This window comes from Scyliorhinus torazame, chromosome 8 (genome assembly GCF_047496885.1).
Source record: "Scyliorhinus torazame isolate Kashiwa2021f chromosome 8, sScyTor2.1, whole genome shotgun sequence".
In the NCBI taxonomy this organism is placed as follows: Eukaryota; Metazoa; Chordata; class Chondrichthyes; order Carcharhiniformes; family Scyliorhinidae; genus Scyliorhinus; species Scyliorhinus torazame.
In genome coordinates, this window is record NC_092714.1 from 258,370,849 (window position 1) to 258,396,184 (window position 25,336).

Consider the following 25,336-nt stretch of genomic DNA (forward strand, 5'->3'; position numbering starts at 1 on the left):
TTAAGTCTTCATGGGTGGGGTCAAAATGTGGACATGTGGCTTCCATTTTCGTTCAAGTTCATCTTTTCTCCTCTTCTGTCTCCAGAGTGTAATGACAGGACGGCCATCGGATTAGCCCTACAGGTCCTCAGTGTTGAGCAATGTTCGCCGAGAACTAATGTCACTGTGACTTTTTGCATCTTTTTTCATGTTGCGCGTAAAGAATTGGAGACCGGTCCGGACAGGTCCTGAATCAGAGAAAAAGACGTTATATGGAGTCTACGGTGCCTCTGTTACGACTGGAGATGGGGGAAGGTATGTTTTGGTGCACACCCGAACGTGATGCGAAAATCTGGCTGCTTGAGCAATGGCGGTAGATAATTTTAAGTTGTGCTCCTTGAACGTGCAGGATCCTATTAAAAGAAGATTATGAGCGGGATTCTCCGTAGCCCGACGCGGAAATCGAGAACAGCAATCGGGCGGAGAATGGCTCCCGACACGAAATCGGGGCAGATGCCGGTTCGCGATTCTCCGCCTCTTCCAAATCGGCGTCGTGGGGTCGGGGCGGGCAGCTACACGGTCCGGCACGGCCGGCGCCATGGTTTCCGGCACGACCAGGTGTGCGCGGCTGCAGCTCATCAGCCCTGCGCATCCGCAGTCTGGGACCCGGCAATTCTCCCGCAGTTTGTCACGCATTCCGCAGGTGTTCCACGTGGCGTCGGTGCAATTCCGGTCCCGGAATTGGTGAGGGTTTCACGCCGTTTTCCTGTCTTGGAGCACCACGGATTCTCCGTCGGAGCCGGCAATTAGCCTCATAAACGGGGAATCCAGCCCCATGTCTTTCCTTAAATAAAGATGAGGTTGACATAGCTTTGTTGCAGGAAACACATTTAGATAGCAAAGAACACTTAAAAGTTGAGGCAGGTGTTTTTTTGCCTTGTTCTCAACCAGTAGTTGGGCATAGCAGTAAGGGTCAATAAGAAATTTCCCTTTTAAGGTAGAGTACTGTGTGAAGGGGAAGGGGGGGGGGGACAGACACGTGATTGTTAAGGGACTTTTATATGGAGCATCGGTCTTGATAATGAATGTGTACCATCCGCCAAATTATTCCCCTCATTTTGTTACTAAAGTCTTCATGGACTTTGCTGATTGGGCATTGGCTAATAGTGGGAACTTCATTGTTGCCTTAATCCCTTGGCAAATAAACTCCCAGCAACCAGAAATTCCCCTACCCACTAGGCAAAGGGCTCCGGCGTCGGTTAGTGAGGAGGTGGGGTATTTGGACGTGTGGAGAACACTGTATCCCAAGGATAAAGAATTCACTTTTTTTCTCAGCTCCTCATCAATGTCATACTGGGATCAACTTCTTCATGTTGACTGTGATCCTGCACTTGGTAACTTCCTGCTCGAAAGGTAGGATTGCCGAACACGCTCCTGTTGTTCTAGAGTTTTTGCTTGAGGGACCTCCCCCTCGATCTAGGTCATCGCGATTTGAGGCGTCTTTGCTCAGGGACAAATCCTCACCACGCACTTTAAAGGGATTTGATCATTTTTCATCCAGTCAATTCCCTCTCTGATCTAAGTCCCTCTTATCCTATGGGAAACCTGCAAGGGGGGGGGGGGGGGTGGTCTTTTTCTTAATGGGCCAACAAAAGGTGAAAAATGCTGGAGCGGGGCACTGATTGGAGGTAAAATTGGCCAAGGCAGAGAGGGAGGAGTATGGTAGAAATCCTACCCGCTTGTTGTGAAGGGAAATTAATGCAGTTCGTACAGTGCTGGACTGCTTGCTGACTCAGCGGGATGAGAGGAGTCTAAAGTTTGCGAAACAAAAGTTGTATGAGTTTGGGATAAAACCGAATAGACACCGGGCCTTTTTGACCATGGAGAGGGCAGATCCTCAGTGCTAGATTCCAAGAGTAATAGAATGATTAAAACAGAGGATATCAACAAAGCATTTAAGGGGTCTTCTGTCAGGTTATACAAAACGGGCCAGTCTGGGGAGGCATTGACACTTTTGGAGCGTTTATTCCCTTAAATAAGAATAATAATCGCTTATTGTCACAAGTAGGCTTCAATGAAGTTACTGTGAAAAGCCCCTCAACAACTTCTGCGGACCAAAGGTTGGTCCTGAATGCTCTCATCTCTAAAGGGGAAGTAGGTTTTGGTTATGAGGGAATCCACCCTGGCAAGGTCCCAGGACCTGATGGTTTTGGATGTGAATTTTACAAGGAATTTAAAGACCAACTAGTGGATCCGCTGATTTGTTTGTATAGTCACTCATTTGAAACATGGTCTGCTGCCGCAGAAGCTCCAAGAGGCGAGTATTTCCTTGATTTCCAAGGCAGGGAAGAGTCGTGAAGAGTGCGCATCCCATAGGCCAATCTCGCTCCTGAAATGTAGATTTAAAACTGCTGTCTAAAGTGTTGGACCGGTGCTTGGAAGGAATTCTGCCTCCGATCATCTTGGGTGATCAGACTGGAACTCTCATAACAATGTCAGGAGATTATTGAGTGTTATTCAGAGCTTTCAAAAGGGGCGGCACGGTAGCACAGTGGTCAGCACGGTGGCTTCACAGCTCCAGGGTCCCAGGTTCGATTCCCGAGACTGAACTACAAGTAATGCCAAAAATACCTCATTAAAATTGTTTATTAAAAAAAAAGAGAGATCGGGTCACCCTTTCAAAACGGTGGCCCGATCTCTGAATTGAGCTCCCCAGTGCTAGAAAAGTTCTAAGTGTGGGTTAAACCGGTGCGAAACTCCGCAGGCCCCAAAAGAATGACTAAGCGTCATTGAATAGCGGTGGAGAACTCGCCGGCAGGAATCTCCCTGAAAAACCCGCCACAAATTAACTTTTTGAGCGAATAAGTGTTGGTCCTGTGTCAAAATTCAATCCTACAGGTACGTACTAAGAGAGCTCGAGAACAGCCTTAGAATTCGATCCTTTATTCCTAATTCTGGGGCTCCCAGATAGGAGAATCATTGACATTGACGAACTGGATAATATCCTAACGTTTGCAACATGGAAAAACATCCTTTGCTCCTGGATTAGCGACAAGTATCCTTCGATTCAGAATTGGCAGAAAATTATTGTGGAATGTATCCTGATGGAATTCCTGACTTCCGTAATCCGTTCTGAATCGGATACATTCCGAAAAGTCTGGGACCCCTACCTCAAATGTAGAGGTTCCGCTAGGTTTCAATTGCTCCCACCAGGTTTTCCACAAGTCATGTAACACCACCGTCTTGATTTAGTTATACGTAAAGGTGCGCACCATTTTACAACGTTTACATGGCTCTTCCCTACTTTTCTCCAGTTTGTCCGTTGACTAATTGGGGGCACTAAGGTGAAGGTCAATGTTTTGGGGTTCTCCTGTCTTTTTCTGTACTCGTGTGTGCAAAAGCAATTATTGTGTACTGCACCAGTTTTGAAAGTTTGCATTATTTTTATTAGTGATAAAACTGTAATAAAAATAGGTTTTTAAAAAGTGAATTAGTGAAATGCATCGTACAAATGTAGTAAGGGGGGGGGGGGGTCAGGCGCTTTCAGTGATGCCCGCAAGCGATCACCTAAACTTCAATTAAACATGGAAAATCTGCACAGGGTGATTAACGTGAAACAAAACTGAGAATCCACCACAATAATTTGAAGACTTGTTGAATTAGAATGTTTTGTTGATGATTCCCATCGCCTTGAATAAGGGTCAGATTTCAAGCCTTGAAACAGAAGGATGTCAAAAACAACACTTGTACTCTATGGAGCCTTTCATGTGACAAAACATCTAAAGACACTTCTCTGGAGTATTATCAAACCAAATTCGACACCAAGCCACAGTAGGTCAAAGAGGACGATTTTAAGCATCGTATTAAAATGAGGAAATAAGGGGACAGGTGTAGGGTCAGAGGTTAGGGCCTCCGCAGCTGAAGGCATGGCCACTAAGAGTGGAGCAATTAAAAATCGGGGATGCTCAAGAGGCCAAAATCAGATGCGTGCAGATATCAGAGAGTTGTGAGCCTGGAGGATATTGCAAAGGTAGAGAGGGAGGGGCAAGGTCTTAAGTGGATTTGAAAACAAAGGCGAGAATAGTAATGACAGAGGTGCTGATTGACCTGGGGTCACTGAGCAGAGATGATGGGTGAACAAGACTTTGTGCAAGTAAGGTCACAGGGGGCAGGGTTTTGGATGATTGCAAGTTTGCAAAGGGTAGAATGTGAGGAGCGTGGCCAAGAGTTCATTGGAATAGTCCAGTCCAGAACGAACAAAGGCATGGATGAGGAATTAGCAGCAGAAGAGTTGGAAATAGGGGCGAAGTTATAGAGGAATAAACCAATGATCCTTTTAAGGGTTACAATTAGAAAAGATCAAAGGGCTTATAATCATCTGCAGAATCCAGAGTAGTGATTAAAATATTAAATATCTCTTAATCATTTGTTTTGGGATGTGAGCTTTGCCGGTTAGGCCAGCATTTGCTGCTTATCCTTCATTGCCCACGAGAAGGTGGCGGTGGGTCAACTTCGTGAACTGCGACGTCCATGTGGTGTAGTTACACACACCCACGATGATGTTGGCGAGGAAGTTCCAGGATTTTGACCCAGCAACAGCGAAAGAACAGTGAACATAGTTCCAAGTGGATGGTGTATGGCTTGGAGGAGAACTTGCCGGTGGTCCCATGCATCTGCTGCCCTCGTCTTTCTAGGTGGTAGAGATCACGGGTTTGGAAGGTGCTGTCAAAGGAGCCTTGGTGAGTTACTGCAGTGCATCTTGTATATGGTACACACTTGTGCATTGATGGTGGAGGGAGTGGTTGTTGATGGTGGTGGATTGGGGGGGGGGTTGTTGCTTGCTCTATCCTGGAGCAGAAATTCCAGCATAAACCCATTGATCCAAATTGCTTATTTGTGTTGTAAATACTTTGGGCTGGATCGTCCGAGCATCCACGCTGAAACCGCGATGGGTGCGGAGAATGGCCGTTTACACCAAAATCCAATCCACGCCACTCTCGGCATTCGCGCGCAAACTACGCGGCGGTGGTAAGGGGCCCTTGACAGAGGGGCCCCCCACAATCCTCCAAGGAAAACTGGCCGAGCTCCCGGCGGAGTGGTTCTAACCACCTATCGGCCGTGAGCAGCTGCGGACTCAGTCCGCGGCCACCTTGGTGGGGGGGTGGGGTATCGATCACCGGGGGTGGGGTGGTGGTGGGGGGGGGCCTAATGGACAGTCGGGGGTGGGGGGGGGGGGGGCGATCAGGCATCACGGACCTGCGGGACCTCAGGGGGGGGGGCCTACATTTCTGGTTCTGCTCCGTGGTCAGAGTCCGCCTTGTCCCACGGGACGGCCACTGCAGGCCGCCGCCGTGCGCATGCGCGGACTCCCGACCGGAAGTGCGGGGCCCCGTATCAGCAGCCAGAGCTGCAAAAAGCACTCCAGCGCATTGCCAGCCCTCTGCAGGTAGGAGAATACCACTTGCCGTTTTTAAGGAAAGGAGTGATTCACCAGCGTTTTTACGCTGGCGTGTGGACATAGCCCCATTATTGGAGAATCCCGCCCCTTGTATCATGGAGCAATGAGGGAAATATTGGTCAACCGGGCATCTGTAATGTACTAGGAGAAACCGGAAGCAGGAAGGAAAAGGCGGGGAACAAGCTAGCAAATTAAATCTGCAGTGTCTTCAATTTTTCAAACACAGCACAGCCACTAAATTATAGATCTCCATCTAAACCGCAAGAGGCATAACTACAGTATTGGAGATTCTTCACACCATTTATTCATCAAAAATATCAGAATTTTATAGTCCGCTTGTTTTATTTTTTTTAAATTTTTTTATTCTCCTTTTTCACGTTTTCTCCCACATTTACACCCATCAACAATAAACAATAATCAGCAAGATATGTCAATCCCCATAATAACAACGATCCCATCCGCCCACCAACCCCCAAACATCAGACCGCATGTTTGCATAAACAAATGACAAAAAGGAATCAGGGATTACCCGTAGTCACCCTTAATCTACACAGACCCCCTCCCCCCCCCCCCGTCCTCCCCCCCCCCCATCCCCCCAACCAACGCCATCCAGCCTCTAAGAGAGTGCCGTACATGATACCCCAAAATTGTACCCCCCCCCCCCCCCCCCCCAAGTCTCCAGCTCCTCCTGTCCACTGCCTCTTGTAAAACTCCTCCTCCCAACCTCGGTTCCCTCCCCCAACCTCGGTTCCCTCCCCCCAGCTTTCCACCCCGGCTAGAGCACTCGGACCCCGTTCTGTCAGGCTCCGATGGCCGCAGCCCCTCCCCCCACCTCACTCCCGTTCACTGGCCGGCTTAAACTGGCCAGCGTGGAGGCCCCCGCCCGGGTCCCTTTCCCCCTTGCCCGGCCCTAGGAAAGCCCAAAGATCCCCTTTTAGCACACAAACCCCGCATATCCACCTACACCCCAAATAGCCCTCCTTTCGAGTGAAAGTCCTGTCCCTTCCCTTGTCCAAATATATGCAACATTGGCTCCTTTAGCCTCTAGTGTTGGGTGGGGCTACTGTGTTTGGGGGATAGGATGGAGATGTGGACCTTGGGTAGGGTGCTCTTTCCAAGAGCCGGTGCAGACTTGATGGGCCGAATGGCCTCCTTCTGCACTGTAATTTCTATGATCTACACCCGCGCGCAGTGATACAAAAAAAAGAAAATACAGTCATGAGGTTACATCGGCACATGACCATTCCTCAATTTGTCAGTTCTGCCACAGTCCTTCTGCCTTCGCAAACTCCTCCGCTGCTTCCGCCGTTCCAAAATAAAAGTCCCTGAGCTTGTAAGTCACCCTCAGCTTCGCTGGATATACAATGCCGCACTGCACCGTGCCAATGTACAGTGCCCTCTTCACCCGGTTGAAGGCAGCCCGCCTCCTCACCAGCTCCACCGTAAAGTCCTGGTATACACGTATACCAGCTCCAGCCCACTGCACCACCCGCTTCTGTTTGGCCCAGATCAGGACCTTCTTCTTCACCCTGTACCTACGGAAGCACATAGTCACTGCCCTTGGCGGCTCACTCGCTTTTGGTACTGGCCTCCACGACCGATGAGCCTGATCCAGTTCATATCGGGAGGGGTTCTCCCCCTCCCCCAGTAGTTTTGCCAGCATCGCGGCAAAATACTCAGCCGGCTTCGGTCCTTCAACTCCTTCGGGCAGCCCCACGACCCTCAAATTCTGTCGCCTGGATCTGTTTTCCAGATCTTCCATTTTTCCTCTCAGATTCTTGTTCTTGTCCATCACCTTCCGCATCTCCTTCCCCATCGAGGCAAGTTGATCACCGTGCTGCAATAACGTCTCCTCCACTTCCTTCAGCGCCTCCCCTTGCTCTCGCACCTCCGTCACTGCGCTCGCCACCGCCGTCTTCACCGGGGAAACCGCCTCCTCCACCAGCGCCCTCAAAACCTCCCTCATCTCCTTCCTCACCGTCTCCATACGTTTCTCAATCTGCGCCAACTGCTTTTGGCATTCCGCAGCCATCACCTTAGTTAGTTCTTCAGCCGCAAGCAGTGCGGCCTCCCCTGGTGCTCCAGCCTCCATTTTCTTTGTTGACCCCGCGGTGACCTTTCCCCCTCTCCAACGGACTTCCAGCCGCTTTTTTCCCGGCCGTTTTTTTGGTGTTTTTCGACATCCTTCTTCTCCTTGCGCTATCTCCCAACTTTTACTGCCGTCGCTGGCCCTAGGACCGGGCGTTACTCCCCGAAAATGCCGTTCCCGAACGGGAGCCCTCCAATGTGCGGCTGCCTCCCGCCCACCGTCACCGGAAGTCCCATTAGCTTGCTTTATTAATTGTTGAATTTTTATTCCTCAGGATTTAAAAATTCAGTAATTTTCTTTGGCATTCCATTATCAACAAACACAATAACACGTGGGGGAAAACTCTGAAAAGAACCAGGCATCAATTAGCTGAACTTAGCAATAAATTCAATGCAGAACTGACCCATTTTGGTCGCAAAATTAGGAAGGCAGATTATTCTTTCAATGGGTGTAAATTGAGAGAGGTGGATACTCTTGGTGTCCTCGTGCATCAATCGCTGAAAGTAAGCGCACAGGTACAGCAGGCAGTAAAGAAGGCAAATGGTGTGCTGGCCTTCATATTTAAGTATAGGAATAAGGATCTTTTACTGCAATTGTATAGGGTGTTAAGTGAGGCCACACCTGGAGTTTTAGATGCAGTTTTGGTGTCCTTATCTGAGGAAGGATGTTCTTGTTCTGGAGGTAGTGCTGCAAAGGTTTACGAAGCGGATTCCTGGCCATGGCGGGACTGTCCTAAGAGGAGAGACTAAGTCTGTTAGGATTATATTCATTAGAGTTGTAGAAGAGTGAGAGGGGATCTCGTAGAAACTTATAAAATTCTAACCGGATTAGACAGGGTGGATTCAGAAAGAATGTTCCCGATGGTGGGGGAGTCCAGAACTAGGGGTCATACTTTTGGGGATAAGGAACAAAAAGTTTAGGACTGAGGTGAGGAGAAATGCCTTCACCCAGAGAGCGGTGAATCTGTGGAATTCACACCACAGAAAGTAGCTGAGGACAAAGCGGTGTGTGATTTCAAGGAGGAATTAGATATAACTCTTGGGGCTAAAGGGATCAAGGGATAGGAGATGGGATGGGGGGGGGGGGGGGGGAGGAAGACTGGATCAGTATATTGAATTTGATGATCAGCCATGATCATAATGAATGGCGGAGCAGATTGGAAGGACCGAATGGCCTCCTCCTGCTTCTATTCTCTATGTATGTTTCTACCCATGACCCTCAGTAGATACATTCTGAACCTTGCTAAAGTGTACAAAAAGGCTCATTCAGCTATTTAAGAGGGGAAAAACAGAATTGCTGCTCCCTCAACCACACCCCGTTGCCCTCTCACCCGCTTCCTTATCTTACCCATTGTTGATTTCCTCGCTGGCATCCTCCTCCAGTCTGCTGAGATTGGTACTGCTGGCAGCATAGACGGACATGCTCGGGTGCTCAATGAGCAGGTTCTCCAAGGGGCTGCTCTCAACCTGGACTTCATCCTGGCCTTCTGCAGTAAAACAGGGGGGAGGGGTGACAAACCAACTCTCTTCCAAAGTGCAGGGTAAAGACTGTGGAGGACTAGAGCTGCTTCCACAGTGACAGAGAGACTCAAGTGAAGAGGAGGCCGACGGAGGGGACTCATGGGAAAGGCAAGAGCTGGGCACGGCCGCGTTTGCCCTCACCTCCACTCCTTCACTTGAGGGGGTAGTGCAATCATCTAAATTTGGGGTGTGTGTGGGTGTAAGGTACATGCGGCCATCCAGTGACATGAACAGTGGTCGTAACGGTTTGCGTGAGAACGAACAGATAATCAAATCAAAAGAATCACATTGAAAGGGGTAGATGGGAACAAGAGGGGGAAGGGGGAGAAAACAAAAAACACAAAAAAAAAAGAGACTGATTAGTCATTTTCTCAGAATGACAGGCCTAGTCCAGCATTTTAAAAAGTTTACACGTTGGTCCTCCTTAAGAGCAAGTCGCTGAAGAGCAATTTCCTCCAAAGAGCACTTTTCCATTTGTAACAACGTAGGGTTTCTGCACAGCCTTCGCGAGAAGGCGCAATCTTCATTTCTTAGTGCAGAGCAAGGTTATCCTGGGAGGAGTGAGAAAGGGAAACAATGCCGTGATCCCGCTCGCTCACCAGAGAAACTGAACTGAGCCGAGAATGGGGTCAAACGCAACCACAACAAAAAAATAAATAATGCAAAATCAACCTGGATGTGCATGAGATACCTGGGAAAAATTTCTATTCACCCAATTCTAGTGAATCTCACTAAAGAATATAAAACACCATTAGAGCAAAACTAAAACGTTAACTCTCCTTTACAAAGCTGTACATTTTAAATTTGTGAACTATTTAGTCCAATTGACTTTTTTGTCTCCCCTTTCCAAATTAATACAAAATTCCAAATCAAAGGTGGTAATAAGGTTCCCCTGAACTGTATTCGATGTTCCTCCATGATTCGTATTCCTCAAAACTACACACTTAAAAGCCATATGTTGCCATGATCGCTGCGTTATTAATTGCAGAGAAAAATCAGGCGTTATGTTGAACTTCTAACAGCCATTTGATGAAGGAGATCAGAAATAATGTTAGTTACTCAGTTTAGATTTATTCACAAAGTTAAACATTACAAGTCTGTAACTCCTTGCCCTATTTCAGTGTCAATAAGTGTCTCTTATTATGTGATTAATGAATGAATGTCTATTTGTTTATTCTTACCCTTAAACTTATACAATCAACACGTTACTCCTTACAATTTCAGAGAATTCAGACAAAGCAGTTACAAAGAATTCATATTAGTTCTGCTTATACATTCCAACATAACAATATTACGTTTCTTCTAGTGTAAATAGCCATTCAGGAAGCACTCACTCCCCATGAAGGCTATTGCTTTGCAGAGAATTAATTGTCCTTCCAACGTACACAAAGCAGACTCTCCAACTAATCTGATGCTACTCCATCTGCCGCGATCCATCCATCTGCTGCTATCCATTATCATTCCTGGGTGCACGTACTTGTCTTTGAACCCAAGTGAGGAAACACCTGCTTCTTTCCTTCACCAGGTTCCGACAGCAAAGGCGTAAACAATACTCATCATTCCCGAGGAATGGGATCAATATCCAATTCAGACCGTATCGAGGCGTTTAAAATCCTGTGGGAATTTGGCAGAATGGATGCAGAGAGGACGTTTCCCCCTTGTGCAGGGGTCTAGATCTCGGAGACATTGTTGGAAAATGAAGGGTCCCCCGTTGAAGGCTGAGCGGAGGAGAATTTATTCCTCTGTTATTCCTTGGAATTCTCATCCCTCGAGAGCAGGAAGCTGTGTCATTGAATATGTTCAAGGCTGAGTTAGACAGACTTTTGATTGACAAAGAGTCAAGTGTTGGGGCAGTGGGGGGCTCGGGGGGGGGGGGGGGGGGGAGAAAAGAGTAACATAGTACATAGAACATACAGTGCAGAAGGAGGCCATTTGGCCCATCAAGTCTGCATCGGCCCACTTAAGCCCTTGCTTCCACCCTATCCCTGTAACCCAATAACCCCTCCTAAACATTTTGGTCATCAAGGGAAATTTATCATGGCAAATCCACCTAATCTGCACGTCATTGGACTGTGGGAGGAAACACCCGGAGGAAACCCACACAGACACGGGGAGAACGTACAGACTCCGCACAGACAGCAACCCAGCGGGGAATCGAACCTGGGACCCTAGCGCTGTGAAGCCTCAGTGCTATCCACTTGTGCTACCGTGCTGCCCTGAGTTGGAGGAGGCACAGACAGGAAAGTGGAGAACAAGCCACAAGTGGATCAGCTCTGATCTTCTTGAATCGCAGACGGGTAGAATCGTGTGCTGCCAACTCGTGTTTTTGTGTTCTGCATTTATTGCCCATCCCTAGTTGCCCTCAAGGTGGCGGTGGGCTGCCACCATCAACTACTGCTGCAGTGCCTGTGGCGGAAGTGCTCCCACATTGCTGTTGGATTAGGGGTTCCAATATTTGACCCATGCAGGAGAGCGGCAAGTGGGTCCGGTCAGCGAGCCCCCGCCAAGCGGGACCGGTCGGCGAGCCCCCAATGGTGGGAGGTGGGGGAGAAATAAAATTGTTAAAATTATGCAATCACTGCAACATTCTGCACCAAAGTTGATGTTATCTCAACTCCCTCAAACCAGTGTTATCAGAAATCTTTTATCCAAAACCTAAAATTTGTCGCAGTCTCTACACAACACCGAAAGCTGGAACTGGGCCGAGGGGATCTGTGGACAAAATACAAATCACGCAGGGCCTGTAGCTGCCCCATGAACTGAGCGGCTTGCTCGGCCATTCCAGAGGGCAGTTAAGAGTCACACCCGCATTGCTGGGAGTCTGGAGTCACATGTAGGCCAGAGCACAAGAGAGGACAACAGCTTCGTTATCTTAATTTACAAATAGCCTCGGGGAAGATGAGGCTGTGGAGGGAGGAAAAGGAGGGATTTATGCAAGTAATCTGCATGGAAAGACATGAAAAGTCTCCCAGATAAAGCTCTCAGTTCATTTCTCCTTGGCTCGTATTCCGCTTCACATAAAAACCTAACCAGCTCTTAATCCTGTTCCTATCCACAGCAGGTGTGATCTTGAGGTACCACCGGTCGAAGCTCGAACGGCAGAGCAGACCCAATGGACCAAATGGCATAATTCTGCTCCTATATGTTGTGGTCTTATGGAAAGGTTCTACATCCTTTACTTCCAAAGGTCCAGGTAGGGAGTAATTTCACCTGTAAAAGAGCCAATGACTTTGATGCTCATTGACTTCAGGAAACAATGAATTGTACACACCCCTGTCCGAGATGGAGATGGTCGACAGCCTCAAATTCTTAGGGGTGCACATCACCAACAATCTTTCCTGGTCCACCCATGCCAACGCTACGACCAAGAAAGCACAACAGCGCCTATACTTTCTCAGGAAACAAAGGAAATTCGGCATTGACTCACCAATTTTTACAGGTGCACCACAGAAAGCATCCTATCTGGCTGCATCACAGCCTGGTATGGCAACTGCTCGGCCCAAGACCGTAAGAAACTACAGAGAGTCGGGAGCACAGCCCAGTCCATCACACGAACCCGCCTCCTATCCATTGACTGGAACTCGCTGCCGGAGGAGGTGGTGGAAGCAGGGACGATAGTGACGTGTGAGGGGCATCTTGACAAATACATGAATAGGATGGGAATAGAGGGATACGGACCCCAGAAGTGTAGAAGAGTTTAGTTTAGACGGGCAGCATGGTTGGTGCAGGCTTGGAGGGCCGAAGGGCCTGTTCCTGTGCTGTACTTTTCTTTTTTCTTTGTTTTTTGACTCATCTGCACTTCCCGCTGCCTGGGGAAAGCAGGCAGCTGAATGAAAGATCCCTTCCACTCGGGTTACTCACTCTTCCAACTTCTTCCATCGGGCAGGAGATACAAAAATCTGAGAACACGCACGCACAGATTCAAAAACAGCTTCTTCCCCACTGTTACCAGACTCCTGAACGACCCTCTTATGGACTGATCTGATTAATACTACACTCCTGTATGCTTCACCCGATGCCTATGTATTTACATTGTGTACCTTGTGGTTGTGTCCCTTGTGGTTGTCCTATTATGTATTTTCTTTTCTTTTCATGTACTACATGATCTGTTTGAGCTGCTCTCAGAAAAATACTTTTCACTGTACCTCAGTCCACGTGACAATAAACCACCAAATCCAAGGATAACAAGTGGCTCCATAGGAATATTTGTTGATCTGACACAACTCAATAAAGTTGTGGAAAAAGAGGTCCATCCAAAGGTATCAGTAGATGAGGAGTTTAGATAAATTAGGGAAGAGCGCAATATTCTCCAAATTGGATGTGACAACGGATTGTGGCAAATACCAGGAGAAGGGAAGTCCCAAGAGTCTCACAACATTCATAACACCGTTGGAAGAGTCTGTTTTTAACAGGTTACTCGTTGGAATATACGTAAAGAACTATTTTAAATCTTTGAGGGCTTGCACAGAGTTGTTTGCTGCATGGATGACATATTGACACATGGGTGCATTCAAGTTGAGCATGACATGGGAGTGTGAGCAGTGCTGGGAAAACTACAAGTGGCAGGACTGACACTCAAGAGCAAGTGTGAGTTTTCACAGCCAACAATCGGGTTTCTTGGTCACAAAGTTGAGTGCATCAGGAATAAAGGTCTATCCACTGAAGACGAGTCATAATAGAATTTCCATCACAAGAGTTACATAAGTTCATGGGAATGGTGAATTAAGTGGCAACATTTCTAAAAAAAAGAGCTAGAGCTCAACAAGACACCACACCAAGACAGTGATTGGTGTTGTTTAGGAAGAAGGGCATCAGAAATCATTCCAAAAAAAAAAAAAAATCAAACAGTGATTGATGTTATGAGAGATATCAACACATTACAATCTGGGGTTACCCACAATAGCAGCAGCAGGTGCATCCTCTGCAGGATTGGGGCAGTAGTTTTTCAGGTACAAAGAGATAGAAAATGCAGATCAATCTATCGCCTTATCGAGGGCAGCATGGTGGCGCAGAGGTTAGCACTGCTGCCTCAAGGCACCGAGGTCCCAGGTTCGATCCCAGCTCTAGGTCACCGTCTGTGCGGAGTTTGCACATTCTCCCAGTGTTTGCGTGGGTTTCGCCCCCACAACCCAAATATGTGCAGGTTAGATGGATTGGCCACGCTAAAATTGCTCCTTAATTGGGGAAACAAAAAATCTATCGCACCGTCGCATTCATTAAAAAAAATATAGCGTAGAGATGCACAGTCATTGAGAAGGAAGCATTAGCAGCCACTTTCATGCGAGCAATTTGCCGACTGCATCTTTGGTCTCCACATGATGATAGAAACAGACCATAAACCTTTAGTCACACTACTGAATCTAAACCACCTTACAGCGATGCCATCAAGGGTTCAAAGATTAAATGATTGATGATGTTTGATATTCATGCGTTATATGTTTAAGGGACGATGTGGAGATGCGGGCGTTGGACTGGGATGGACACAGTAAGAAGTCTTACAAGGCCAGGTTAAAGTCCAACAGGCTTGTTTGGAATCACTAGCTTTCGGAGCACTGCTCCTTCATCAGGTGAGTCACCCGAGAAAGGTGCTGCGCTGTGAAAGCTAGTGATTCCAGACAAGCCTGTTGGACTTTAACCTGGTCTTGTAAGACTTCTTACTATGTTTAAGGGAAGCAATATTAAGATGCATGCATTGAATCAAAGAATCCAAAAGAAAAAAGAAAATGTGATATTGAATTGTGGACGGGGTTAAAGTGTTTGCTAGGACAGCAGTGCATTCATGACTGGCAACAACACAAATTGAGTGACTTCAAGAGGCTCAAACATCGGAACAGGAATGTAAGCAGATCAGATAGTTTCACACGAGAGGATGGCCAACATACCATAGTCCCAAGTTGAGGCTATATTTTGGGCTGTGACAAGGTGATTGAGGATGTACTGGTATATGAAGATAGAATAGTAATCCCCAGAGAATTGAGACTTGAAGGGCGGTATTCTCCCTCCCCACGCCGGGTAGGAGAATCGCCGGGGCGCCGCGCGAGTCACGCCACGCCGCCCCGACACCCGCACACTACTCTCCCACCCCCGAAACCAGCGGCGCGGGAATCGCGCCAGGCCGCTCGGAGAATCGCCGCAAACGGCGAATGCCGATTCTCCAGCCCGGTTGGGCCGAGCGGCCGCCGAAAAAAATTACAGTCCCGCCGGTGCCGTTCACTCCTGGTTGCTGCCGGCGGGAACTGTTCGGGAACGCTGAGGGGGGGGGGGGGGGGGGGGGGTGCGGCCTGTGGGGAGCTGGGGGGGAGCCTCTGATGGGGTCTGGCCCATGATCGGGGCCCACTGATCGGCGGGCCGGCCTCCTCTCCTCCCCCCCCCCACCCCCGGGCCGGCCCCAGAACCCCGCCGCCATGTTGGTGAGGGGCCAGCGCGCTTAAGAAGTTCCCCGCGCATGCGCAGGATGGCGCGCCCCAACTGCACATGCGCAGAAATGAGCTGCCCCAACTGCACATGTGCGGGTTGGCGCGGTGCCCATTTGATGCCGCGTAAGGAGGCTGGGGCCCCGAACAGGTTGTGCCCGGGCCCTGTTCGCGCCGTCGTGAAACGCGGCGGTGTTCACCTCGGCGTGGGCACTTAGTCCCGGGAACGGAGAATCCCGCCCGAAATCTTACAGTGCCTACATGAAGGTCATTTAGGCATGAACAATGCAGAACCAGAGTATGGTGTATGGTTTGGTGGCCAGGTCTCTCAAAGTCACTGAAAGAGATGATATCCTGACGTTTCACATGCTAGTTTGCAGACATGAATCAAAAGATCGTCTTTTCCTACACGAGACCCCTCGAAATTGATTTATTTGAGCTTAAAGGGAAAACATTCATAATAGTGGATGCCCAGAGGTGGACTGCGGCGAAACAGTTGCGTGGTCGCGCATCAGAAGCAGCGATAATGTTACCAAAATATTATTTTCACAGTCCGTGGGATTACTGATATTGTGATATTGGATAGCGGTCCACAATTCGCAAACAAGAGTTTCAAGATTTTACAGAATTATTTTGTTCATCCAAGCAGCTCACCAAGGTGTTCTCTGGTTAAGGGAGAAGCTGAGAGAGGTGTCAGAATTGCAAAGTCGTTATTGAAAAAGAATAACGATTTTCAACCTGTGCTCGAGTTATAGATCCTCATCCATGCAGAGTGGATTGGCTCCATGTGGGTTACTCATGGAAGAAGTTTGTGGACACAGATTCCGACCCTTCCACACATTGATGCCACAGGTTAAAAAGACCTGCAAGTAGATAAAACACGATGATCGTTGTCACAGAGCAAGAAATGATCAGATCTTTTGAGTGGTTCGGGTCAGAGATTAATCGAGATTTAGAGGAGGGGAGGGGTCATGTGACGTGCGCAGTGTGTTTTCCCCCAAGCTCTGACCCTTTTGATCTTTTTATCCTATCCTGGTGCACATTTCATATTTGCTTTCTCTTGGGTTACATGGCTTGCGCCATGTTCCTGGAAGTTCTTGGGTAGCGTCTTTGCGAAGAAGAGCAGAGATAAACGGTGTCTTGTTACCTGTGTGGTAGGTAACTCGTGCTACTCAATCCTTGGTTGATGGTGAGGTCTTCTGAATCTCGATGAAGAAGACTCGAACTCGTCCAGTAACAAAAGGTTTATTGAGTAACTATAACAACAAGTGCAGGAGTTCTTTACTTTAACACTAGTGATAAGGTTAACAAGATCTAACTACAATAACTATATGTAACTCCACTAGCCATCTGAACTATTCTGATATTGTCCTGGTCACAGTGCACCCGAGAGAGAGAGACTGAGGGAGAGACAATGTGGGTGCTTTTTATACCCCTGTTGGTCCGGCCCACTAGTGATCATGTGGTGCTGCTGATTACACATTAACCCCTTGTGTACATGCACATACAGAGATCACTACAAACGGTAAAAGTCCTAGTCTGTTCGTGGCAGTCACAGTGGGCTGGGGTGGGGCCCAGAACCGGCTCTCCTGCAGTACTGCGTGCATCCGGATGATGGCCGTCGTCGTAAATGTTGTCTTGGATGACAATCTTGGCTCTGCGATGCAAGGTGCCAGAGCTCACTTGGAGGAATTGTGGGGTATCTTTTGAGAGAGTGGTGGAGGGGCACGAGAGTGTCTTGGACTCTAAGAGCACTTTCCCTGGGGAGGGCTCGCCTTTGTGTAGAGATCCCACTCCATGGAATGTCGTTTATTCCGAAGGGTTTGGGAGGTAGGGGCCGAGCAAGGTGTGTTTGTGGCCTCGGTCCCTGGTGAGAGGCGAGTTCGAAGATTGGCTGCCATGTTTTAGTAATCTTTATTTGGATGCATGAAATTTAACGGAGTACAACAAATCCGTTCTTTGAGGCCTGGGGCTGTCGGGCCCATCGATCACTGGTCCTGTATTGTCCTATTCTCAATGCTAGTCATGAGGGGTTGGAGGTAGCCGAGGTGGTCAAGTCATCTCTCTGGCCGTGGCCTAGGATGTGGATGCCTAGGCTCAGAGAGACGGCATTGTAGCACAATCAATCACTCACGAGACGAGATGAGATCAAGTCAATCGATGGCTTTATTACGCAGACTTGTTCCCCAGCAGCTTGGTTACAGAATGCGGCTGCTGGGAGAACCCGGGTTCTTATACTCCGCCTTACTGGGTGGAGCCAGTAGGTGGCAGATCCAATCAGGACACTGTCTGTCCACCAATAGCCTCTCGGCATCACTGGGTACTGTACTACCCCTAATACATACCACCACATTCACCCCTTGTTAAAAAAGAATCCGGCAGGGTGGTGGGTCGCATGGTGGTAGGGATTTACAAGTCAGTACTGGGATTCCATTAACACAGTGGTTATGCAACAATATCAACTGTTAACTATTTACAAGGCCGCTTTTACTGGGCCACTGAATTATTTACAGATCTTGCTTTGTCACGCAGATTTGATGAGTCGAATGGGTGCCCTGCACGTCCTTGCCGATCATCTCAGCCCCGGTGGTGGTGCAGGTGCTGGCTCGGGCACTGTCGTCTCTGGGAGCGTCGCAATGTTTGTTCCTGTTTCGCTACTCCTGGGCGGACACGGGAGGAGGACCGATCCACCCGAGAAGGGAGCGGCTGTGGGGTGCGCCGGCGGGAGGGAGGGGGTGACTGGTGTTGGGGGCGTGTGGGGAGCTCCGGCGGGCGCCAGGTCCCTCAGGGAGACCGTGTCCTGTCGGCCGTCGGGGTATGCCACGCAGGCGTATTGAGGGTTCGCATGGAGGAGATGAACCCTCTCAGCCAACGGGTCCAATTTGTGTGCCTGCATATGCTTTCGGAGCAGGATGGGTCCCGGGGCTGCCAGCCATGACGGAAGTGATGTTCCGGAGGAGGACTTCCTAGGGAAGACAAGGAGGCGCTCGTGAGGCGTTTGATTAGTTGTGGTACACAGCAGTGACCGGATGGAGTGAAGGGCATCCGGGAGGACTTCCTGTCACCGGGAAACTGGGAGACTTCTGCACCGTAGGGCCAGGGACAGTCTTCCAGACCGTTCCGTTCTCCCTCTCTACCTGACCGTTTCCTCGGGGGTTGTAACTGGTCGTCCTGCTCAAGGCAATGCCCTTGCTGAGCAGGAATTGACGCAGTTTGTCGCTCATGAAGGAGGACCCCCTATCGCTATGGATGTAGGCGGGGAAACCGAACAGTGTAAAGATGGTGCAGAGGGCTTTAATGACTGTGGCCGCGGTCATGTCGGGGCAGGGGATGGCGAAAGGGAAACGGGAGTATTCGCCAACCACGTTCAGGTAGTACATGTTGCGATCGGTGGAGGGGAGGGGGCCTTTGAAGTCCAGACTGAGGCGCTCAAAGGGACGGGAAGCCTTTATCAGGTGCACTCTATCTGGCCTGAAAAAGTGCGGCTTGCACTCTGCGCAGATTTGGCAGTTCCTGGTGGCTGTTCGGACCGCCTCGACGGAGTAGGGGAGGTTGCAGGTCTTCACGAAGTGGTAGAACCGAGTGACCCCCGGGTGGCAGAGGTCCTCGTGGAGGGTTTGGAGACGGCCCACTTGTGCGTTGGCACATGTGCCGCAGGATAGGGCATCGGACGGCTCATTCAGCTTTCCGGGACAATACAAGATCTCATAATTATATGTGGAGAGTTTGATCCTCCACCGCAAGATCTTGTCGTTCTTGATCTTGCCCCGTTGTGCATTATCGAACATGAAGGCTACCGACCGTTAGTCAGTGAGGAGAGTGAATCTCCTACCGGCCAGATAATGCCTCCAATGCCGCACAGCTTCTACTATGGCTTGGGCTTCCTTTTCCACTGAGGAGTGGCGGATTTCTGAAGCGTGGAGGGTACGGGAGAAAAAGGCCACGGGTCTGCCCGCTTGGTTTAGAGTGGACGCCAGAGCTACATCGAATGCGTCGCTCTCGACTTGGAAGGGGAGGGACTCATCGACTGCGTGCATCGTGGCCTTTACGATATCTGCTTTGATGCGGCTGAAGGCCTGGCGGGCCTCTGTCGACAGGGGAAAGACAATGGACTGAATTAGCGGGCGGGCCTTGTCCGCGTAGTTGGGGACCCACTGGGCGTAATAAGAGAAGAAGCCCAGGCAGCGTTTCAGGGCTTTGGAACAGTGAGGGAGGGGGAACTCCATAAAGGGGCGCATGCGTTCAGGGTCGGGGCCTATCACTCCATTACGCACTACGTAGCCAAGGATGGCTAGACGGTCGGTGCTAAACACGCATTTTTCCTTGTTGTAGGTGAGGTTCAGGGCGTTAGCGGTCTGGAGGAATTTGCGGAGGTTGGCGTCGTGGTCCTGCTGGTCATGGCCGCAGATGGTGACGTTGTCAAGGTACGGAAACGTGGCCCGTAAACCGTGCTGGTCAACCATTCGGTCCATCTCCCGTTGGAAGACCGAGACTCCGCTGGTGACGCCGAATGGAACTCTTAAAAAGTGGTAGAGCCGCCCGTCTGCTTCGAAGGCAGTGTACTTGCGGTCGCTCGGGCGGATGGGGAGCTGGTGATATGCGGACTTAAGGTCCACGGTGGAAAAGACCTTGTACTGTGCAATCCGATTGACCATGTCGGATATGCGGGGGAGAGGGTATGCATCCAGCTGCGTGTACCTATTGATGGTTTGACTATAGTCTATGACCATCCTCTGCTTTTCCCCGGTCTTTACAACTACCACCTGAGCTCTCCAGGGACTATTGCTGGCCTGGATTATGCCTTCCCTCAGCAGCCGCTGGACTTCTGACCGGATAAATGTTTGGTCCTGGGCGCTGTACCGTCTGCTCCTAGTGGCGACGGGTTTGCAATCCGGGGTGAGGTTCGCAAACAGGGAAGGCAGTTCAACCTTGAGGGTCGTGAGGCCGCAGATAGTGAGTGGGGGTATAGGGCCGCCGAATTGGAACGTTAAACTCTGGAGGTTACACTTAAAATATAACCCCAGGAGTGTGGGAGCGCAGAGGTGGGGGAGGACATAAAGTCGATAATTCTTAAACTCCCTCCCCTGCACCGTGAGGTTCGTGATGCAGAACCCTTTGATTTCTACGGAATGGGATCCCGCTGCCAGAAAAATCTTTTAGGTACTCAGGTGGATTGAGAGAAAACAGCGTCTTAACGTATCCGGATGGATAAAACTTTCCGTGCTCCCAGAGTCGATCAGACATGGCGTTTTGTACCCGTTAACCAGCACCGTCGTCATTGCTGTTTGGAGCGTCCGGGGCCGCGACTGGTCCAGGGTCACCGAAGCCAGTCGCGGTTGCTGCATCGGGGCGTTTTCTTCAGGCCCCACGGAGCCATCCATGCTGGGGTCCTTGGCTGTCAGCCAAGATGGTGGTGTCAACGGAACGCACGCGGTCGGGGGTGGACAAAATGGCCGCGCACATGAATCACACGTGGCTGGAGGGTAACAAGATGGCGGCGCCCATCCCCCCCCCGCATGGAGTCCGGGACCCAAAATGGCGGCGCCCGTTGGCCGCACATGGATCGTTAGGGTGTTGGGTCTGTGGTCCCAGTTCTACCCCGGAGATTGCGGCGACCCCCCGGGACTGGCACACCGCTGAATAGTGCCCCTTCTTGCCACAACTTTTACAGATGGCCGAGCGGGCCGGGCAGCGCTGCCGGGGATGTTTCGACTGCCCGCAAAAGTAGCAGCGGGGCCCCCCCAGGGTGGTCTGGTGCTCTGGCCGCGCAGGCTTGCGGGGGGATGGGGGGGTGCCGGGGAGTCGGTCGAGGCAGGGTTCCACGGAGCCCAAGGGGCTGCCGCGCGGTCGGGGGAGTAAGCGCGGGCATTCTGCGAGGCCACATCGAGGGAGGCCGCAAGGGCCCGTGCCTCCGTGAGCCCCAGTGAGTCTCTCTCCAGCAGTCGCTTGTGAATTTGGGATGAGGTCATACCCGCTACGAAAGCATCCCGAATGAGGAGTTCCGTATGTTCGTTAGCCGTCACCGGTGGGCAGTTGCAGTTCCTTCCCAGTATTAGCAGCACGCTGTAGAACTCGTCCAGCAATTCCCCGGGGATTTGTCATCTCATCGCAAGTTGGTGGCGTGCGTAGACCTGATTGACGGGCCGAATGTAGGTCCCTCTCAGCATGGTGAGCGCCGCCGGGAAATCCTCCGCGTCTTCTATGAGCGTGTAGATTTCCGGACTCACCCTGGAATGCAGGACCTGTATTTTCTGGTCTTCCGTAGGTCTGCCGGGGCCCCTTTGGAGGCATCCCTCAAAACACGCTAGCCAGTGTTTAAAAGTGGCCGCTGAGTTTGCCGCGTGGGGGTTGATTCACAGACACTCCGTGACGATCCGCAGCTCCATTGTCTTTTAAAGTGTGTGTAATAAATTGTAGCACAATCAATCACTCACGAGGCGAGATGAGATGAAGTCAATCGATGGCTTTATTACGCAGACTTGTTCCCCAGCAGCTCGGTTACAGAATGCGGCTGCTGGGAGAACCCGGGTTCTTATACTCCGCCTTACTAGGTGGAGCCAGTAGGCGGCAGATCCAATCAGGACCCAGTGTCTGCCCACCAATAGCCTCTCGGCATCACTGGGTACCGTACTACCCCTAATACATACCACCACAGGCATGTTGGAAGTGATGGTACCTCCTGCTTCGGTCATTGGAATCCCCGGGAGATACTGAAGAGTAATCGCTGATCTTGGCTCCTCCTTTATCTTCTCACACAATGTGGATGACTTTTTCATCCTTCAATTCTTCTATAATCTTGGACATTACTCCTTTGTAATATTTTTTGGGGTATTCATTTCTTTTTTTTTTTTAATTTCAGGGTATTTGAATTTTAAAATCCATTCCTTGATCCTGTGATGGCCTGGGCAGATTTTGTTTACTGGGGAGGACTGGGTTCCTTCTGATTCTTGCGGTTGAGCAAGAATTCATTTGGGTTTCTATCAGTGGTCCCCTTTTGAGCTATTAGAACAGGAGGATTCAATACTGGGCACTCGGAGGGGAGATTGGTTAATTGTGGTCGGGATGCTAAGATGGATTGCTCTTGCTATCCTTTCTGTGATGGTGTGGCCTTTCAGAATTATTTCGGGTGTCTCTTCCCTGGGGGGCTTTTTTCTTTCTCTCTTCATCCGGGGGAGCAAGGTGATGTTTCCAACCCTGGTCTGGTTGTACCGGGGTGTAGGGAATCGGCCCCCCCCTCCCAGGATGCCCGATTGTTGGGAGGGGTCTTGACGATTCTTCCTTGGTTGGGGTCCTCCCCTGGCTGGGGCTGGAGTGATCATCCGAAGAGCATTAGTGAGGGTGGTGCATTGTCTTGAATGGGGTTGCAAAGGTATAGATGAGGCAGATTTGGGAGTGTTCTCAATCCCTGGGGGCATCGGTTCCTGTGTCAGGATGAGCTGGTTCAGGCCAGGCCTGCTGCTATGGCTATGATCCTATTGCGTTTGGAGGCTCGGGGTGTTCCTTTGGAGGCTGCTTGTTGGGGGATTCCTGGGTGGTTAGGCTTTGTTTCTTTGGTGCACAGGAGCCACGTTTGATGCTTGATAGATATCCTGGTGTTCCCCTGGGGGGGAAACTGAGCAATCAATTCTCTCCTCTTCTTTGGCACCAAATAATATGGAGCCTGGGTTGGGTACGAATCTCTTGTTATCCTGAGAGTTAGTTCCTGGAGTTCCAGGCTTTCCTTCCTTTTACTTCTTCCTTTCTTGGGAGGCTTTGAAGATCTGATCATAATCCGAGTAGGTTACTGCTGGTCCTCTCTATATAATAGTACGGAATGATGTTGGTTCTGTATCGGGCCTTATTGGGGTTAAGCTGCATTGTGCGGTATCTATGTAACTCCCCTTAGATCTAGGGTTTATGCGGATTTCCTTTATTTTTGTGAGGATGGTTCTGAAGAATCCGTGCTCGTCTCCTACATCGTTGCAGCTGGGGCTTGCATCTGGGAAGAGGCTTTTGGTGTGTCGTTGGTGCATTTGGTGCTGCTGGAGATGGGGGTAGATGTATGTTAATGTGCACCTAAACACAGCTTGGAAAATGTATCCTGATTTCTCTTAGTAATTATGGGCTGCCACAGTGTTGGAAGGTGTGCACCATGGTTTTTTGTGGCCTTATCTTGTTTCGCCCTCGGTTTCTGGTGGGGCTGTATGGGTACCTATTTATGTCTGTTGGTTGTATCGAGCCAGTTGTGATAGCTGCCGCTCTCTGTACTTGTGGCAATGTATTATTTTATAATTTGAGTAAAATATTAATACTTTTTTTTAATAAATAAAAGGAAGGATGACGCTGAAGCAGGTGACCATGAACCATCTACTAGTTTAAATTCTATTCCACAATGTCCAAAAGGGCCAACAGCAGAATGAAAACGTCTTATTCCCTACAAATGAGAGGAGAGGGAGGTACAGTTAGATTAGTAGGGGGTCACAGTGGTTAGCACTGCTGCCTCACAGCGCCAGGGACCCGGGTTCAATTCTGGCCTTGGGCGACTGTCTGTGTGGGGTTTTCACTTTCTCCCAATGTGTGTGGGGTTTCCTTCGGAAGCTCCGGTTCCCTCCCAAAATCCAAAGATGTGCGGGTTAGGTGGATCGGGCATGCTAAATTGTCCCTTAATGTCCGAAAGTTGGGTGGGGTCGGAGGGTCGGTGCAGACTCGATGGGCCAAATGGCCCCCTTCTGCACTGTAGGGATTCTATGATTCTAGTGAAGGCACCAAAACACTTAAATGACAAAAGAGAAATTGAGAATCTCAAATAAATAGAAGGAGAGAAGAGAGACCAAGAAAACACCAGAGAGAAAGGAAAATAACAATTAACTAAAAAAGCAAAAGAGGCTACATTTCCCACAAGACTTCTGAAACATTTAGAATGATTAGACTGAAACATCGGGTTTCCAGGAATGTCAAAGTATGAATAGCGACTTGGGGGGTGATAAGATGGCGTACAATGGAGTACGTTAGGCAAAGTCCCATAAAGGGTTAATCATAATAGACTGGAATGTCAAACGAGGAAGTGACATAGACAGTCTCAGATCACATGATTATAAAGAGACAACAGCGTCGAAGAAGTAAATATGTTACAATAAAGTTATAGAGTGTTTGCAATCAACGGTCTTTGGGAGTTATTGAAACAATTCCAATCCAACAGCACAATAACATACTGGTCCGGTACCTAGGTCTGCCGAGGTATTTGCATAAAGCACCCCCCCCCCCCCCCCCCCCCCCCCCCCGATCAGACCACTCATGGGGTTGACCATGAGCATTTCTGGGCATGTTGGATTATTTAAAGCTAAGATTAAGGAGGGGTAGTATGTCAAAAACGTTTATTCTCACAAATTGCGAGGAGAAAGAGGCTCTTTGCCAAATTTGTCATGGGCTTATTTGCATCATCTAGGTTCATAAACGGCAGGTGATGATTCCAGCTGGTTTGCAAACTGGTGCCCTCCAGCACTAACCCCCAGTTTAATTTGTGCATTCAACAGCAACATTGACATACATAAAATTTACATAAAGATATTCGAAAACCAGTTACTCATACAGCAAGATCCTACAAACATTAATGACTAGCGAATGAGCCTGTGTTTTGAGGGAAGACAGAGTTTTGGCCAGAGCACCAGGTGCATTCCCGGCTTCTTTGCAAATACACACACGGGATCTTTGATTTTTGTTTTTTGTTTTTGCTCTTTTATATAAATTTAGAGTACCAAATTTTTTTTCCCCCACAATCAAGGGGCAATTTAGCGTGGCCAATCCACCTACCCTGCACATCTTTGGGTTGTGGGGGTGAGACACATGCAGACATGGGGAGAATGTGCAAACTCCACACAGACAGTGACCCAGGGCCAGG

General features: G+C 49.5%; 1 protein-coding gene across 6 annotated transcripts in view; it reads right to left on the minus strand.

The window, feature by feature from the left end:
• Positions 1–25,336, minus strand: part of tp53inp2 (tumor protein p53 inducible nuclear protein 2) — a 70,308-nt gene that overhangs the window by 13,008 nt on the left and 31,964 nt on the right. For 5 of the 6 annotated variants that reach the window (XM_072515176.1, XM_072515179.1, XM_072515178.1 and 2 more), the window contains one exon: positions 8,874–9,222. In XM_072515176.1, coding sequence (XP_072371277.1) covers positions 8,874–9,222 — 349 coding nt within the window. The remainder of the gene's footprint in view (positions 1–8,873; positions 9,223–25,336) is intronic. The other variant, XM_072515182.1, reaches the window with a different exon arrangement.